Consider the following 15,353-nt stretch of genomic DNA (forward strand, 5'->3'; position numbering starts at 1 on the left):
GGTGAAGTTTGGGACAAAGGAGACTAAAAGGCTTAGTGGTAGCTTTAACAGCAGAGATGATGTTCAGGTTGCTCAAAGTAAGATACCGCGCCAAGTGGTTGTTAAAGAAAGGACTGATTAGTTGATTTCCTCTCTTTTCCCAACTTCACTATTATGTATCTATGTTAGCCTAAAGTTCTGATGAAGGGTACACAACTGCAATGACATAATCTTTCCTCTTGGTGCTGATCAACTTATTTTCTATTTTTATTTCAGATTTCTGACAGTTTGTCCATTTAAATACCTTCTGATTTAATTCAGCATTGAAATACGAAATAATAAAGTCATTCAGTACAGATTTCTGTGACGTCAGTGAACATATATTTAAACTGTGTTGACTTCCCAGGTTTGACTACATGATGTCCCCTACTCTATCTCCACTGATTGACCCCTGCTCAAAAGCAACTGTGCTTAGTGCACTCAAGGAAAGTCGGAAGAGAACAGTTGAAGATGATACAGGAAGAACGTTGATCTCTGAGCGAGAGAATAAGCGTAGGTATGTCTGTTGGTTAGTTTCATTTCTAATGGTTTATTGTGATGTGGTTGGGAAAAGGGGATTTGGGAGGGTGCTGGAGGGAATGCTTGAAGTATGAGTTGGGAAGTAATTATGTTGAGTGGTTTTTTTTTTACCTGCAATTATGTTAATGGAAATAACTGTAACGGTCGAGTTAAGATGTATTTTACTTAAACTGTCATATTTATTGCTCAGTTTTTCTTTTGGAATGAGCTGTTATAAATAGAGCTCAGTGAAGTTCCAATTCCAAGAATGTGCAATTGTGTTTAAAGGTAGGTTTTCTTGATATACGGGAAGAAAGCATGCAATGTTGGTCAAGTTCTTTTTATACGGCTCTAGTGTGTTCCAGTGCTGTAAAGTGGACAAATACCCATTTGTGGTTGACGGTCAATATTGCCTCAATTGCATTGTGCAAGTGGTAAAACAAAGTAAATTTCATTAATTGACTTGTGAATTGGTGTAAAAATGAGCATTGCGCTAATCTACTGAGTTGACTTGTCTCAGCATGGGCAGCAACTTTGGGTGTTGCACTCGCCTTTGGGTGAGAAGAAAAGCCGCAATTACTTGCTGGATATTCAGTAATCCGCCCCCCCCTCCCCACCCACCCCAACCAAAATCCCCTGCTGGGAAGTGGATGTTGTTTAAAGACAGAATTGGGTTATCGTTACTTTCCTTTCCCCAAGAACTGATGAAAAATGACTGGCCACTGGGATAATTTCAAAAGCAGTTGACACATATCGAATAGTGCTCCAGCAACAGTTTGGTTTCAGCTTTGGATGGTGGGGGAATTGGGCTGGGGTAGGGTTGGAATTGGCAAATTGTGATATTAGAATTTCTGTATAAGTAGATCTAATCCTACTTGATCCAAACTGGAATGTCTTGTATATACACAGAACTTGTTCAGTGTTATTTGGTGAGCACTGGGGATATGGTGTCATGTGAAATTGATAGGCAGGAAGAGGATCAGCTAGCTCTAAGTCTAAATTGTTCCTGTTTTAAATTGGAGCGCCCCCAACTCTCTAGAACATAGCTTATCATATCTTTCTAGTCCTGGGGAATTCCTTTTTCCTAATATTCCTGAGCACTGCGCATCTCTGTGTTCAAGTGACCACACTCCCCTCAATTTCACATAATGTTGCCAGAACCGGTAAAGACCATTTTATTTGTACAGTTTGATTTTAAACAAAAAGCTAGTGAAGGTCCATGAGCTGCCTCTAAATATTTTTCTACAGTTTGGTACCTATTGAGTAGACTGGCAACATAGTTGAACAAAACCAAAATTTAAGGTTCTAAATCCAAATCCTCTTCTGAGAGGCTAATTCTGTTTTAAATAACCTTGCTTAAAAACTTGGTGTCATTACGTTTTCTGTGAAGTCATATACAGTTGTCGTGTATGAGAAAAATGAACTTCATGCCTTTGAAATATAATCACTGGCAGACTTCAAGTTCCAATCAAGTCTTGTGATGTTACCCTAACTTGTTGCTTTTTGTTTTCAGACGCCATGACAGCAGTGGAAGTGGTCACTCTGCATTTGAACCCCTGTTGGCCAATGGAGCTCCGGCTTCTTTGATTCCAAAGTAGGTTGAGTGGGGGAGGAAAATCAGCAGTAATGCCATGAATGGGTGTATAATAAACTAGTCCTGATAACTGAACTTCCACTCGTTACTGTTTTCTGGACAGAGTTTCAAAATGCTGTTCCAGATAGTATTGCTCTATAAGTAATAAAACTATGTTCCATTATAATGCAATCACTTCCATCTGGGAATATCTGGAATGATTGATATGCCTTCCAGTAACTTTTTATGTAGTGAAGTTTTTATGACTTTTGTGACAGTCAGGGATGACTTTACACTCACCCTCCTATACCCTGTAGTCAAATGGTTATTCCGTCTGACATCGTCATATGAACGCTTTTCAGCCTGCTTAAAGAGCAGAGATCAGGAGTGTGCAACTCCTCTTTGAAAATCTTTCCTGTTAAGCTTCATGTTTTTATGTTTTCCTCGTGTTCCCTAAATTTATGCATGTTTTAATGGCTGTGAGTGAATTTTCTTGCCTTAGTCGTCATTTTGCGCATTGTCAGACAGTTCCGACTTGCTGTTCTTAAAGTCCAAAAGTATTGTGCCACTGAGTAATAGGGCATGGGTTTATGTCTCTGGCTTCACATTCCCATATTGTGTTGACTTTGTTGGACTGTTGGAACCTCCCCTGGTACTTGCTTGCAGAAGATTAGAAAATTGAGGAACAGTTACTTGCAACTGTTCTTGTCCACTTAGAAACTGCAGTGGAATGGAGGGGAAAAAACCCTGCTTTTTCAGGTAATATAGCTGAACTGCTTTAACAGCTAATTTGGTCACTGTCTCTTATCATTGTTGAACCATCTTGTACAGTTGTAGCTTCTTTCATCTCGGTATATGCGGGGGAGACAATGACATAGCGGCACTGTCGCTGGACTAGTAATCGAGAGGCCCAGGCTAATCCCCTGGGGGCACAGGTTCAAATCCCACCACTGCAGCTGGCTTGTGGTAAAAACCTATTTGGTTCACTAATGCCCTGGCCTACATGTGACTCCAGACCCACAGCACTGTGGTTGACCCTTAACTGCCCTCTGCAATGGTTTAGCAAACCACTCGGTTCAAGGGCCATTAGGGATGGGCAACAAATGCTGTCCTTGCCCATATTTCATGAGAGAATAAGTAAAAATATATACTATTTATGGCTGGAGGTGACTTTATTGACATTAATTTATATCCTCCAGTTCATGTTCATTCTTCTCTGTCAACCTGTTCAGTCTCTCTTCTCTCGTAACCTCATAACACCAATAAGAAAATGGCATGGGTTACATAAGAAAATCACTTCATCATTCAGTTAACATTTTACAGTAGAAATAGTTAATTTCTCCTGGTTTGTACTGGCATCTTCTCAGGCATTTTCTATTTTTGGTTTAAACAAAACCAACTCTGGTTGATTGTTAAGTCACATTTAAAATAAAACTAAGTATAGCGCATGACTGAAAAGTTTTAGATTTTTGCCTTTTCATGTCTGCAGAATATTCCATTCAATGTCATAGAATTGTCTCCTAAATGGCTTGATATGAAAATAGTCCATATGCAGGAGGTTTCCCGGTTCAAAACCTTGATTGTGAGCAATTCAGTTTCAGTTGAGGCAACAGTCATGGCACTGTAATTTGCTCCTGTATCCCTAATTTGTCCAGCAACCCTGATGGAAGTTATCTGCATTGTTTTTCCTTTCCATTAGAAACAATAATTCGGTACAAAATTAATGGTCACATGGACAAATGTGGGTTAATTAGGAAAAGCCAGCATGGATTTCTTAAAAGAAAAATCATGTATAACTAACTTGCTGGAGTTTTTTGAAAAGGTAACAAAAGATTGATGAGGGCAATGCTGTTGACGTGGTGTACATGGACTTCCAAAAGGCGTTTGATACAGTGCCGCACAACAGTCATGGCTCATGGAATAAAGGGACAGTTGTAACATAGATACGGAATTGGCTTAGCGACAGGAAACAGAGTAGTGGTTAAGGGATGTTTTTCGTGCTGGAAGTTTGTAGTACAATTCCCCAGGGGTTATTGTTGGGACCCTCGCTTTTCCTGATATATATTAATAACCTAGTCCTTGGTGTACAGGGTACAATTTCAAAGTTTGCTGATGATATGAAACTTGGAAGCATTGTGAACTGTGAGGAGGATATTGTAGAACTTCAAAAACCAGCAGGTGGCAGATGAAGTTCAATGCGGAAAAATGTGAATTGAATCATTTTAGTAGAAGGAACATGGAGAGACAATATAAAATAAAGGGCACAACTGTAAAGGGGGTGCAGGAGCAGAGGGACCTTGGTGTATGGGTGCATAAGTCATTGAAGCCAACAGGTTAAGAACATGGTTAATAATGCTTTATTAATAGAGATAAAGAATACAAGAGCAAGGATAAGTCCCTAGTTCGGCCTCAGCTAGAGTATTGCATCCAATTCTGGATGCCACACTAGGGACGATGTGAAAGCATTAGAAAGGGTGCAGAAAAGATTCATGAGAATGGTTCTAAGGATGGGGAACTTCAGGTATGAAGATAGATTGGACAAATTAAGACTATTTTCCTTGGAGAAGAAGAGAAGGCTGAGAGGTGATATGATAGAGGCACTCAAAATTATGAGGGATCTGGACAGAGTAGATAGGAAGAAACTGTTCCCACTTGTGAAAGGATGGAGAATGAGATGGGCACAGATTTAAAGTAATTAGTGAAAGAAGCAAAAGTGATGGGAGGAAAAAACTTTTTCATGCAGTGAATTGTCAGGGCCTGGAATGCAATGTCTGATGGCCTGGTGGAGGCAGGCTCAGTTGAAGCATTCAAAAGGGAATTAGACTGTTATCTGAAAAGGAAGAATGTTCAGGGTTATGGGTAGAAAGCGGGGCACTGGGTGAGTTGCTCATTCGGACAGCCGGTGCAGACACTATGAGCCGCCTCCTGCGTCAAAGCAATTCTGTGATTAGGGGGTCGCTGGATAGTGATCCAGTAAGTTACAGTTGAGATCAGGATCCACTTAGATTGCTGGATTCCTGTAACCTTATAGTTTATACAGGTTACACTAAGGAACTCCTGTTGAAGAAGTACCAGATCTCCACTGCTGTCTGTTTATCTGAGGCAGTATAATCAGGAGAGGCTGAGCAGAATATTGGAATAAGAACAAAACATTTGCACAGAAGAGAAAAGATGTAGTTTAGAACTTGATATGTATGATATTTAAAATAAACTCAATGGATTATTTATAAAAAGGCAGAGCTAATAGAACAGAAGCCACATCATTCTCCTTGTTTTGATTTCACTTTTTTCCTGTTTTCTAGACCTGGAACCTTAAAAAGGAGCACCAATTCCCAATGTTCGGATGACCCCATCTCCAAAAGGTCGCGAACATCCTCCATCAGCTCACTGAACAGCACGTGTGTGGGTGGGAAGCATACTTCCCCTCGCAATCCTATTTTCAGTTCTTATAGTTCCACCCGAGGCCATGTTCAGGTTAGTGTATAGTTGAGTATGTGACACTGAAATCCTGCCGTTTGCTATTTGTGGGATGATGGGAATTTTCTGTGTCTGTACGTATTGTATTTGAGAAATAATTTTGGAACTCAGTCAGTAGGCCTTAGGAGTAGGAGTAGCCATTTGGCCCTTTCAACCTGTTCCGCCTTTCAATAAGATCGTGAGTGATCTGGTTGTGGTCTCAACTCCACTTTCCTGTCTGCCCCATAACCCTTGACTCCCTTGTCTATCAAAAACCTAACTCTACCTTGAATAAATTCAGTGACCCAGCCTCCACTGCTTTCGGGGAAGAGAACTCCACAGACTAAGGACCCTCTGAGAGACAAAATTTCTTCTTATCTCCATCTTAAAAGGGAGACCTCGTATTCTTAAACTGTGTCCTCTAGTTCTAGTCTCATCGTATTGTTTATTTGTTGACCTTCCCAGTGCAATACTGAGGAAGTACTGTATTGTTGGAGATTGTCTTTTGGATCAGACTAAACTGAGGGCTCTCTGTGTGGGTATATAAAGTTCCACCACATCATTTGAAGAATAGCGTTCTCTTTATATTAGCGTTTATTTTTCAAACATCAGTATCAAAAATTTGCTTGTGGAACTTTGTCGAAACTAATTGCCCATTGGCCTACAAACCCTCACTTTAAAGTAGTCCATTGACTGCAAAGCTCTTCCTCTCCCGGATGGACTTGCCTTCACCTCTTAAACCCGCTTCATAAAGTCTATTTTTTCTTCCTTTAGAATCTTAGAATAGTACAGCATGGAAGGAGACCAATCAGCCTATCAAGTCTGTGTTGGCTCTTTTGAAGAGCAATCTGGTTATCCCCACTCCCTGCTCCTTCTCTGTATCCTTGCAGTTTTTTCTTCAATTTCCTTTTGAAGGCTAGCACTGAATCTGTTTTCACCACCCGATCAGGCAGTGCATTCTCAATCCTAACCACTTATTGTGTACAGAATTTTTTCTTTGTGTTGCCTCTGGTTCTTTTGCCAATCACCTTAAATTGGTGCCCCCTAGTTATTAACCCTTCAGCCATTGGAAACAATATTGTAATGGATTTTACACATGAGACTGGGATTATGCATCCTCATAACTTTTAACCTAGCACAGGTCAGATTTAATCACCCAATATAAAGTCAAAAAAAATTCGAAACCCAATTTGAGAAATGGGAACATAATTATAGTAAAGGTACATTTTGTTAAGTGGTCATTATATCCCCTGCAGCACCATCATTGGCAGGAGGGAACAATCACAGTAAAGTTTACATAAAGTATTTCTGTTATAACTCTGGCTTAGGAATGTGTATTAGAAAACTTGACTAGAAGTGTGAACAAATTTCAGATTTTTCTTTCTGGTGCAGATAATGTGTTTAAATGGTTTGATGCTGGAATTGGCCATGTTTTCTTCGGTGCACTAGCTTATTGCTATGTGCCTCTCTTCAAATAAAGATCTGACTGAATTTCTTTGTTAACCTGCAGGGTTTTAAGAATTATCTCTCTCTACGGAATGCGTCCCCACTCTCTAGCCCTGCATCTTCACGTTCTGAAACTCCTGAGAGACCAGGCAAAAAAATTAGGTAACTAACTGCAGTTCTGAAAATGTGCCTTACTGAAATAAAAATGATTGAAATATCCATGTGTACTTGTTGGAACTAGCATAAACACCCCCCAGTCAAGCTTCATTGTTGACGATACAGTTGCAAAGAATTTCATGATCAGTATTATATTCCACCCAGCTGAGCTGTGTAACTAATGCAAATTCAAAAATTGTCTGTTGTTGAGTTGTGGGTATCATCAAGACTGCATTTATTGCCTATTCTTAGTTACCCTGAGAATGTAATCGTGGATCTTAAGTCATCATTTTTTGCCACATAGACTGTTAGGCTATTTAAGCGTTGATTAAGCAATGTGGCACTTGAGTTACATGTAGCCCGGATAAGGCAAGGGGTCCCATGTTCACTTTCTTGAAAGTTATTCATGAACAATGTGCCCTCTTCTTTTTAAATGTATTGCATAGCCAATATGTTTTAAGTGGGTGGATCCTTTTAATTTCTTTGCACAGCTTCACATGCGCAGTAAAGACTTGTGTGTGGCCTACATGGGAACTTTTGGGGTGCTTTCCAACTGTGCAGATTAGAGGGAATGTTGTTCATGAGCAGTTAGTTTATATTTTTTTCTTACAGATTTCATGGCCTGTTGCCCTATACTAATCCACATTAACAAATTTATTGAATTTAGTTTCGCATCTTGCTAGAGTGAAATTTAAAGAAGACCTCTCGATTGCTAGTCCAGTATCATAACCTTTTTGAGCCCAATTCAGCTCACTGTACCTATCAGTCGCTGATTTGTACATTTCTAGCATTTGACTGTAGGATTAGACTGATAGAATTCTACTGTTGCTCCCCTTATAGCTCAGTCAATAAAAGATTCTATGTAATTCATCCATATATATATACCAGCAGTTCCTAGGATCAATCCTGTTGTTCTTGGCCTGGTGTCAATAGGTGTTGCAAATGACCTCTGGCCTGGGAGAGAAATTCAACAAGAGGATTGTTACATCTAATTCAGTGACCCCAGGTGGATAGCATCCACATGATGTTAGGAGAGGACAAAACTGAATTTGGCTCGTGTGGCCTTCATGGAAAAAGAACTGATTATTTCAGTGTAGTGTCAGATGGTAACTGGCACCTTTTGAACTGTACCTTGCAGGAGGGGAAGTTATTATGCTACAAAGCAAAATCTTAAGTACTAGATTTTTGAATTTAGGAAATATTTTAAAATTCTTTTGATGTTTATCCGCAGAGAGGAGGAAGTACAAAGATCAGATGCTTCTACTCCAGTTAAAGTGGACAGGGCAGACAAAGACCAGCCTGTGGAAGAAGGTAGGAAACAAATAGAATAACATTGCATATTAATCTGGGATAGCCACATATATAATACAAACTTGTAGACACAAATGTTTCACTTGCAATTTCAGGTACTTGACATAACTTTGTAAATTTTGAAGCAAGCACATGTATCATATACATAACCCCAACTAGCAGTGTTTATTGCACTCTATTTGTCTGTTTCTGTACAGATTGCACAGTAGACTTGCACACTATCATCGTCACAGTGTTGTTTCTGTTTTGTCCACCTGAAAGAAAATGTTCATTTGCATATCTGTAGATTTTGTTGTTCTAAACTTTGGCTGTCCGTGGAGCATTTCCAGCTGCTGAGTTCTATGTGAAGCTTGCTCTGTTACTAATAATAATGTGAGTTAGGCTAAGTAGGGGAAATTGGCTCTGAGGTGGGGAGTGGATTTTGAATCTCCACAAGTTTGCAATTAAGAGTTTTTGAGTTTCTGTAGTATATTGGATAATACACCCTAACTTACACTGTAGTTGTTTGTTGGTCAAGCGGGCAGCCTTTACATCCAAGTTTTTTTAAGTCCTAATAATGACTTTATTTAATTTGAAATATTATTCATTTAGTGTCAGGTTGATCATTGATATTCCACACATGCTTGTTAGCAGTGATCTGTCAGACATTGGGATGGATTTCCGCTGGAATTGTTGGATGACCCTATTACCATTACAGCTGGTGGAACTCCTCCAAGCCTTCTCTTCTGGGGGACTTTTTCATGACCCCCTGGACCTATTGCTTCCTCCGTTCATGAGGGCTGGACCTCTCAAAATTACAATAGTTCCCCCTCTTCTATTTTGCAGATAAGCCTTCCCTTTTTCCCTGCAAAACTCCATTGAGCACACTTGTTGCTCTCTACATACCCTCATGGCTTCCAGAATGGTGCTACATGGAGGAGTGCTCTATATTTGCTTGCTTCTGATGCAGAATGCACTCCTGAATTTTGTTACTCAAAAGCTGCTTATTTATACCACTTCAGTGGCGTAAAAGGTGAGGGTGGTATCAGCGTTCATCTGATGCTTTAAAATTTAGGACAGACCTCTGCCCTGTCACCCTTCAAGCAATTGGTATCAAAGGAGACCGTTATCCATTGTCATTCTTGTAGAACATCTGCTGTTGTGTAAATATCGCAATTTGTGCAGACCAGCAGGAATGTCCTGTCTCCTGTTGTCCTTGAACTCAGTTGGGGAGATTGTGAAGTAGGTTGGAGGCAGCTGTTCATGATCATCTCAGTAGAAGACCTTTAAAAGAATAATACTGAGCACGCAAGACAAATGAATACTTAAGATTAGCAAACGCAGACTAAACAAGCCTGATCATGAATGAATTCGGATCGAGCTAAAAGCAAAATTCCAAATCTTGTATGAAGATCAGGGATGTGATGAGCTGGGAGGAATTTAAAAATACACAGAAACATGTAAAAAGGTTGAAGGGAGGAGCAAAAGAGACATATGTGTGATTAGAACAAAGTTGCAGTGGATACATCTAACAGTAAAAACATTCTTTTAGTGTTAGAATAACAAGAAAAGAAGTGAGAACATTAGAAGGTGCAAATGATATTAAAACTGAGGATGAAGTGGTAAATATTCCAAATAATTAGTTCCTCAATTGTTCACACACAAACACAGAAACAACTATACTCTCCTCCTAAAAAAGCACTAGCTTTGGCTCCACTGTATGGAGACAATAAAATATGTAGGTAATAAAAGCCCCAGGCAAACTGAAAGGCTTATATTTATTCCAGAATTCTTTGAGAAAGTGGGAAGGAGATTTGTTTGGCATTGATGATCATTATGGATGTGGTTTTGGCCAAATGTGCCATGCAGTTACGAAAAGGGTGACAAAACAGATGCAGGCAGCCTGCTGGGTTTGTTAATTATATATTAATTGTGTTTAATTAAACCAGTGGAGTACATTAATTGGGGTGTCTCTCTCGAGCAGATACAACTGAAACTGAGGAGTATTTGGGTAGGAGGTATGCTTGTAGTATTTCACTGTCTAAATAAGTGTTTGATTATGTTAGCTCCAGTACTATCCTTCACTAACTAGTTTCCTGGGATATAGCAGCCTTTCCTCAGCTCCATGTTGGATAATGGACTCAATTATCAGGAGTAAATTTGAGGCTTCTCTATACAATGACAAACTAGCAAACAGCAAATCTAGCAAACAAGGCTTTAACCGATGATAAATCTTGCCAACCCAATAATTCATGTCAACTTTTAAACTCTATGATGTTTTGAGCTTAGGTTTCCAAAGGACTTTCAATAAAGTTCCACTTAAAAAGAACACTAGTTCAAAACTAAGGGATGCAGGGTCTAGGAAATTGGCTGGAGAACGACATCACCGTATGCTAGTTAAAGGATTAATGTCATGGTGAAGGAGCATTGAGTTGAGCTCAATACTGAGGCTAGTATTGTTTTAAATTTAGTGCAGGAACTTGAATTCAGAAACTGCTCATTTGTCAAGTTTGCAGATTATATCAACCAACCAGGGCAGTGGAATTAAAAGAAGTGGTCCTGAAAGTGCTGTCAGTGAATTGAGCGTTTGCAGATAAATTTAATGTAGACAAATATGATACATGGAGGAAAAATAGCTAACATACACATGACAATATATGAATGGTGTTGAAATGGCTAGGCATCAAGCGGGAAGAAACCTTGGAGTCTTCATGGACTCGGCATTTAATATGTGTAACCAATACAGAGCAGCAACTGACAGAATGTTGAACTGCACAGCCAAAACAATAGAATACAGGTTGGAGGAAGATGTTATCAAATGTACGGTGCTCTGGTAAAACTGCATCTTTAATACTGTCCAGTTGTGGGTGCTGAGAAACTGGAAAAGCTGGTGGCAGTGCAAAGAGGATCCACAAAACTACTCCCTAGTGTTGGGGATCTGAGTTATGAGGAAAGGCTGGAGAGACTTGGCCTTTTCAACTAGGAGAGGAGGCAACAGAGGGATGATCTCATAGAAGTGGAAATTGTTTGTTCAGAATACTGCTTTAAATTAAACAGTGCTAGTAAAATACCGTGTAATTATTCTTCATGTGCAGTGTGATCAGCACTTGGAATGAACTTCAGGGCCTAATAGCATTGGCAACCTCCCTGGAATCATTTAAGAAACGATTGGATGCAGCAATTGCTGGTGAGGGGGACTTTAGCCTCTTTAAGAATTATTGAATTGGGTTGTGTCCTGTAGCATGTCTTGTTCTTGGGCATCTTGTGAACTTGTTAAAGAGCACCTAATCTTCACAGAAGTGTTCCAAATTTCTGAAAGAGAACTTCCACATGATGCTTTCCATCTTTTAGCATCATATTGTAAGGACCTCCCATTGTGCCTTACCTTCCTGATGAGTTATGACCATTTTGATCTGCAAGTTCTGTCATGTTTTCGTGCTCATCATCCAGTTCTCTAAGAGGGATCCAGTGAGGCTGTAATATGGCTAAGCTTTAAGATCAGGTTATCCCAGGAATCGCAAGAGCACATCCCTTTTCTTCCTCCTCACTATCTTACTTTCTGATTGGACTAAAGGAAATCCCGCCTATGTAGACTATTTCTTCCAAACTAACCAGTCCAGGAAGAGGTGACAATGTCGAATTCACCTTGCTAAATAGGGGAAAACAGCACTTTGCTGCAGAGGACCCCCTCATAGGGCTTGCCAGGGAACCTGTCCTCGGGATTTTTATGCACCCCTGCCCGACCTTGCCATTGTTATAAGAGAGGGCTGAGCACATTCCAGTTTCATTGCCAGTTTGAGCCATTTAAAGAGTGCTGTTATCTAGAGCCTAGTTAAAGAGCACTTTCTACATTGCATACAAACATTATTTCAAAAATACTATAAATAACTCTGAACAAGACTGAGTTCTTGTAACATTAAATCTTCTACAGATATGGGCTGAATTATTTGGAAAAATAGAAACAAGAAAGGTAAATGAAATGTATTTTAAGTTGTTATGCAATGTGGGGAGTGAAGGAATATTCTCTTTTTAAAAATTGAAATCTAACAATATCTAGACCAAAGTGTTGATGGAGTTGGAAAGAAGATTTAAAGCAGCAGGAATATAAAGGGAAGCTGAAGGTAGCTGAAATGAGGAAAAATAGAAAAGCCAAGTGCGTAGCAGTACAAGTGTAACACAACTTTTTTGCTACTGTTTTATAGCAGGAAGCTCAAAGAATGAAAGGGTCCACTAAAGAATAAATTGCATGGAACTATTAAAGATGACAAGGATATGGTAGATATATTGAATGGAATTTACACAGCAGTTTTCATAAGGGAAGACTGAAAAATTCAAGTTATTGCAAATGGGGCTAAATCGCTCATAATACACTTATTAAAGTTAAAAAGAATGTATTATTCAAAATCTGGAAGGATTCAATCTCTGCTTTCTGTTCCAAAAAAAAAGTGCTTCTCAGATACCATACAAAATATCATAGGTCAAGTAAAATCTAGAAGTTTAGCTTATGGATTGTGTAGGAACGCCGAAAAGACACAAGATAGTTAGAAGGAATATATTGGAAGAAACTGGAGTAAAAATTGAAATGGATGATGTGACATTGGAACAAGTTGATGAGTTTGTCTATTTAGAACAAATGATAACAGATCATGGTAGATGTAATGGTGAAATCAGAAGAAAGAGATGGGCAGAAATAATTTTGTGAAGACTAAGGATGTGTTAACAACAAGAAAACTCAGCTTGTAACAAGGAGAAAACTCATATGATGCTACATTCTATCCACTTTCCCTATGCCTCAGAAACCTGGACAATAAGTAAAGATTTGTTGAAGAAAATAGAGGCCTTTGAAATGTGGGTGCTAAGGCTTGTGTTTAAAATTCCATATATAAACCATAAGACCATAAGAGGTGCATGAAATAGCAAAAGCAAAAAGAACTCTAAAAAGTGTTATCCAGAAAAGAAAATGTGCGTATTTCAGCCATTTGATCAGAACTGAAAAGCAATTTGGAGGGAGGGAGAAAGAGGGGATGACGGATGTCACAGAGTGATTGCAGACTAGCAACAATAGATGTATGAGGATGGCGCAAGATGTTAGATCTCCTGGTAGGAGTAGCTACAAGCAGCAGTAGCACATCACTTGATTTTCCAGTGTTAGTGGTTGATAACGAGGGTTTTGTACCATTACATTTGCTCATGACATGACGTTTTGTGGAAAGATAGCCAGTATAAATGATGTTATCTCCAAGAGATTTAAGTTCAGATATGCAGATATGTGACAGATAGGCTTTAATATGGATATATATAGGGTAATGCATGTGCAAACAGATGAAAGTGGCAGGCAGGAGAAGACCATCAAATCTGTCCTCTGACATTATGGTGAAACTTAATGCCACAGTCCCATTCCTATCCCAATTTGTCCTCAAAAATGGGAGTGGTGGTGCTGAGAGGATTTGAGTTGTGTTATTAGGAGTTGTTGCAGGGATTTTGGTGGCATATTGATATTTATTGTCACTGGACTAGTGATTCAGAGGCCCTGACTAATGCTCTGCGGACACGGGTTCAAATCCTACCATGGCAGCTCGTGGAATTTAAATTCAATTAATAGAATCTGGAATTGAAAACAAGCTTGCTGTAAGAACCCATCTAGTTCACGAATGTCCTTTAGGGAAGGAAATCTGCTGTCCTTACCTGCTCTGGCCGAGATGTGACTCCAGACCCACAGCAATGTGGTTGATTCTTAACTGCCCTCTGAAATGGCTGAATAAGCCACTCAGTTCAAGGGCAGTTAGGGATGGACCAGCTTTTCCAGCAACATCCATATCCCATGAAAGATTTTTTTAAAAATTAAGAGTGCACAAGTGGTGAATTAACACATTGCCATTTTTCTTGTAGTGCTGCAGTACCGATGCCATTACAACATTGCAATCCTATCCCAAAAGAGGCTTTTTGCTTTGTAAAAAATAAATGATTGCTATGTACAGTTGTTTTTTTTGTTACTAGAAACTGTGTCTCCGTTGTCAAAATTGTCACCTTCAACAGTGGACTCCTCCCCCTCAGAGGGTGATGGAAAACGGAAGCGCAAGATTCCTCTCCTCTCGAAACGCAAAGGAGATCAGCTTACTCTGGTGAGTGTCATACTGCTTATTCCTGATTTGATTTTCAAACCATTACACTGCTTTTAGTACTTTGTAGCTAAAATGAATCGGTTATAATCCAGAGATAACCCATCATTTAGAACCAAAAAATATTAAGAGGAGGCACGCTGCCTCATTGTCCCTAGATTAAGAAATATTGCATTAATGTTTCTGCCCTTAATGTTTCTTCATTGCTACTACTGGAAAGTTCGGATGCATGGATATTGAATGAGGTCAGGGTTTTAGTTGACTATGATGCAAACTGTGGTGAATAGTTTATGGCATTTAATGTTGACTTGCACATGAAGAACAACTACTTTGGTGAAATCTGAATGCAACTGAAACTATGTCATTGCTTTCAGGCAAGGAAAGTGCTTTTTTAAATTTAATTCTTCACTTTTAGAAGAAACCCCAATGCATTGCAGAGGATATGGAAAATAGTGTAATAAATGTTTTGCAATAAAACTTAGATTAAATCACCCCGTTACCGTCTAAATTCTAGGGAATACAACTGTAGTTTGTGTAATCTCTCTTCATAAGTTCACCCTTGAAGCCTCAGGACCATTTGGAACCTGCATTCCCTCCAAGGATGTCCAGAACTGCCCACAGAACTACAGGTGTTGTATAACCAGGGCTTTGTATAACTGAAGCATAACTTCTACTGCTTTGTGTTCTAGGCCTTTGGATATAAAAACCAGCATTCTATATTAGCCTTTTCTGTTTCTGGTTCTAACATTTTAATTGCCTGGGTACCTAGGCTCCCA

At 39.3% G+C, this 15,353-nt stretch overlaps 1 protein-coding gene across 6 annotated transcripts in view; it reads left to right on the plus strand.

Annotated features, from left to right (window-relative positions):
- pom121 (POM121 transmembrane nucleoporin) overlaps nt 1–15,353 on the plus strand; it is a 60,208-nt gene that overhangs the window by 15,103 nt on the left and 29,752 nt on the right. For all 6 annotated transcript variants that reach the window (XR_005944212.1, XM_041197564.1, XM_041197565.1 and 3 more), the window contains exons 3-8: nt 386–535; nt 2,051–2,131; nt 5,413–5,584; nt 7,077–7,174; nt 8,400–8,479; nt 14,456–14,580. Coding sequence is in view for 5 of the 6 variants with exons in the window: in XM_041197564.1 (XP_041053498.1) it covers nt 386–535; nt 2,051–2,131; nt 5,413–5,584; nt 7,077–7,174; nt 8,400–8,479; nt 14,456–14,580 (706 nt within the window). In the remaining variant the exon portion in view is untranslated. The remainder of the gene's footprint in view (nt 1–385; nt 536–2,050; nt 2,132–5,412; nt 5,585–7,076; nt 7,175–8,399; nt 8,480–14,455; nt 14,581–15,353) is intronic.

This window comes from Carcharodon carcharias, chromosome 10 (genome assembly GCF_017639515.1).
Source record: "Carcharodon carcharias isolate sCarCar2 chromosome 10, sCarCar2.pri, whole genome shotgun sequence".
Lineage (NCBI taxonomy): Eukaryota > Metazoa > Chordata > Chondrichthyes > Lamniformes > Lamnidae > Carcharodon > Carcharodon carcharias.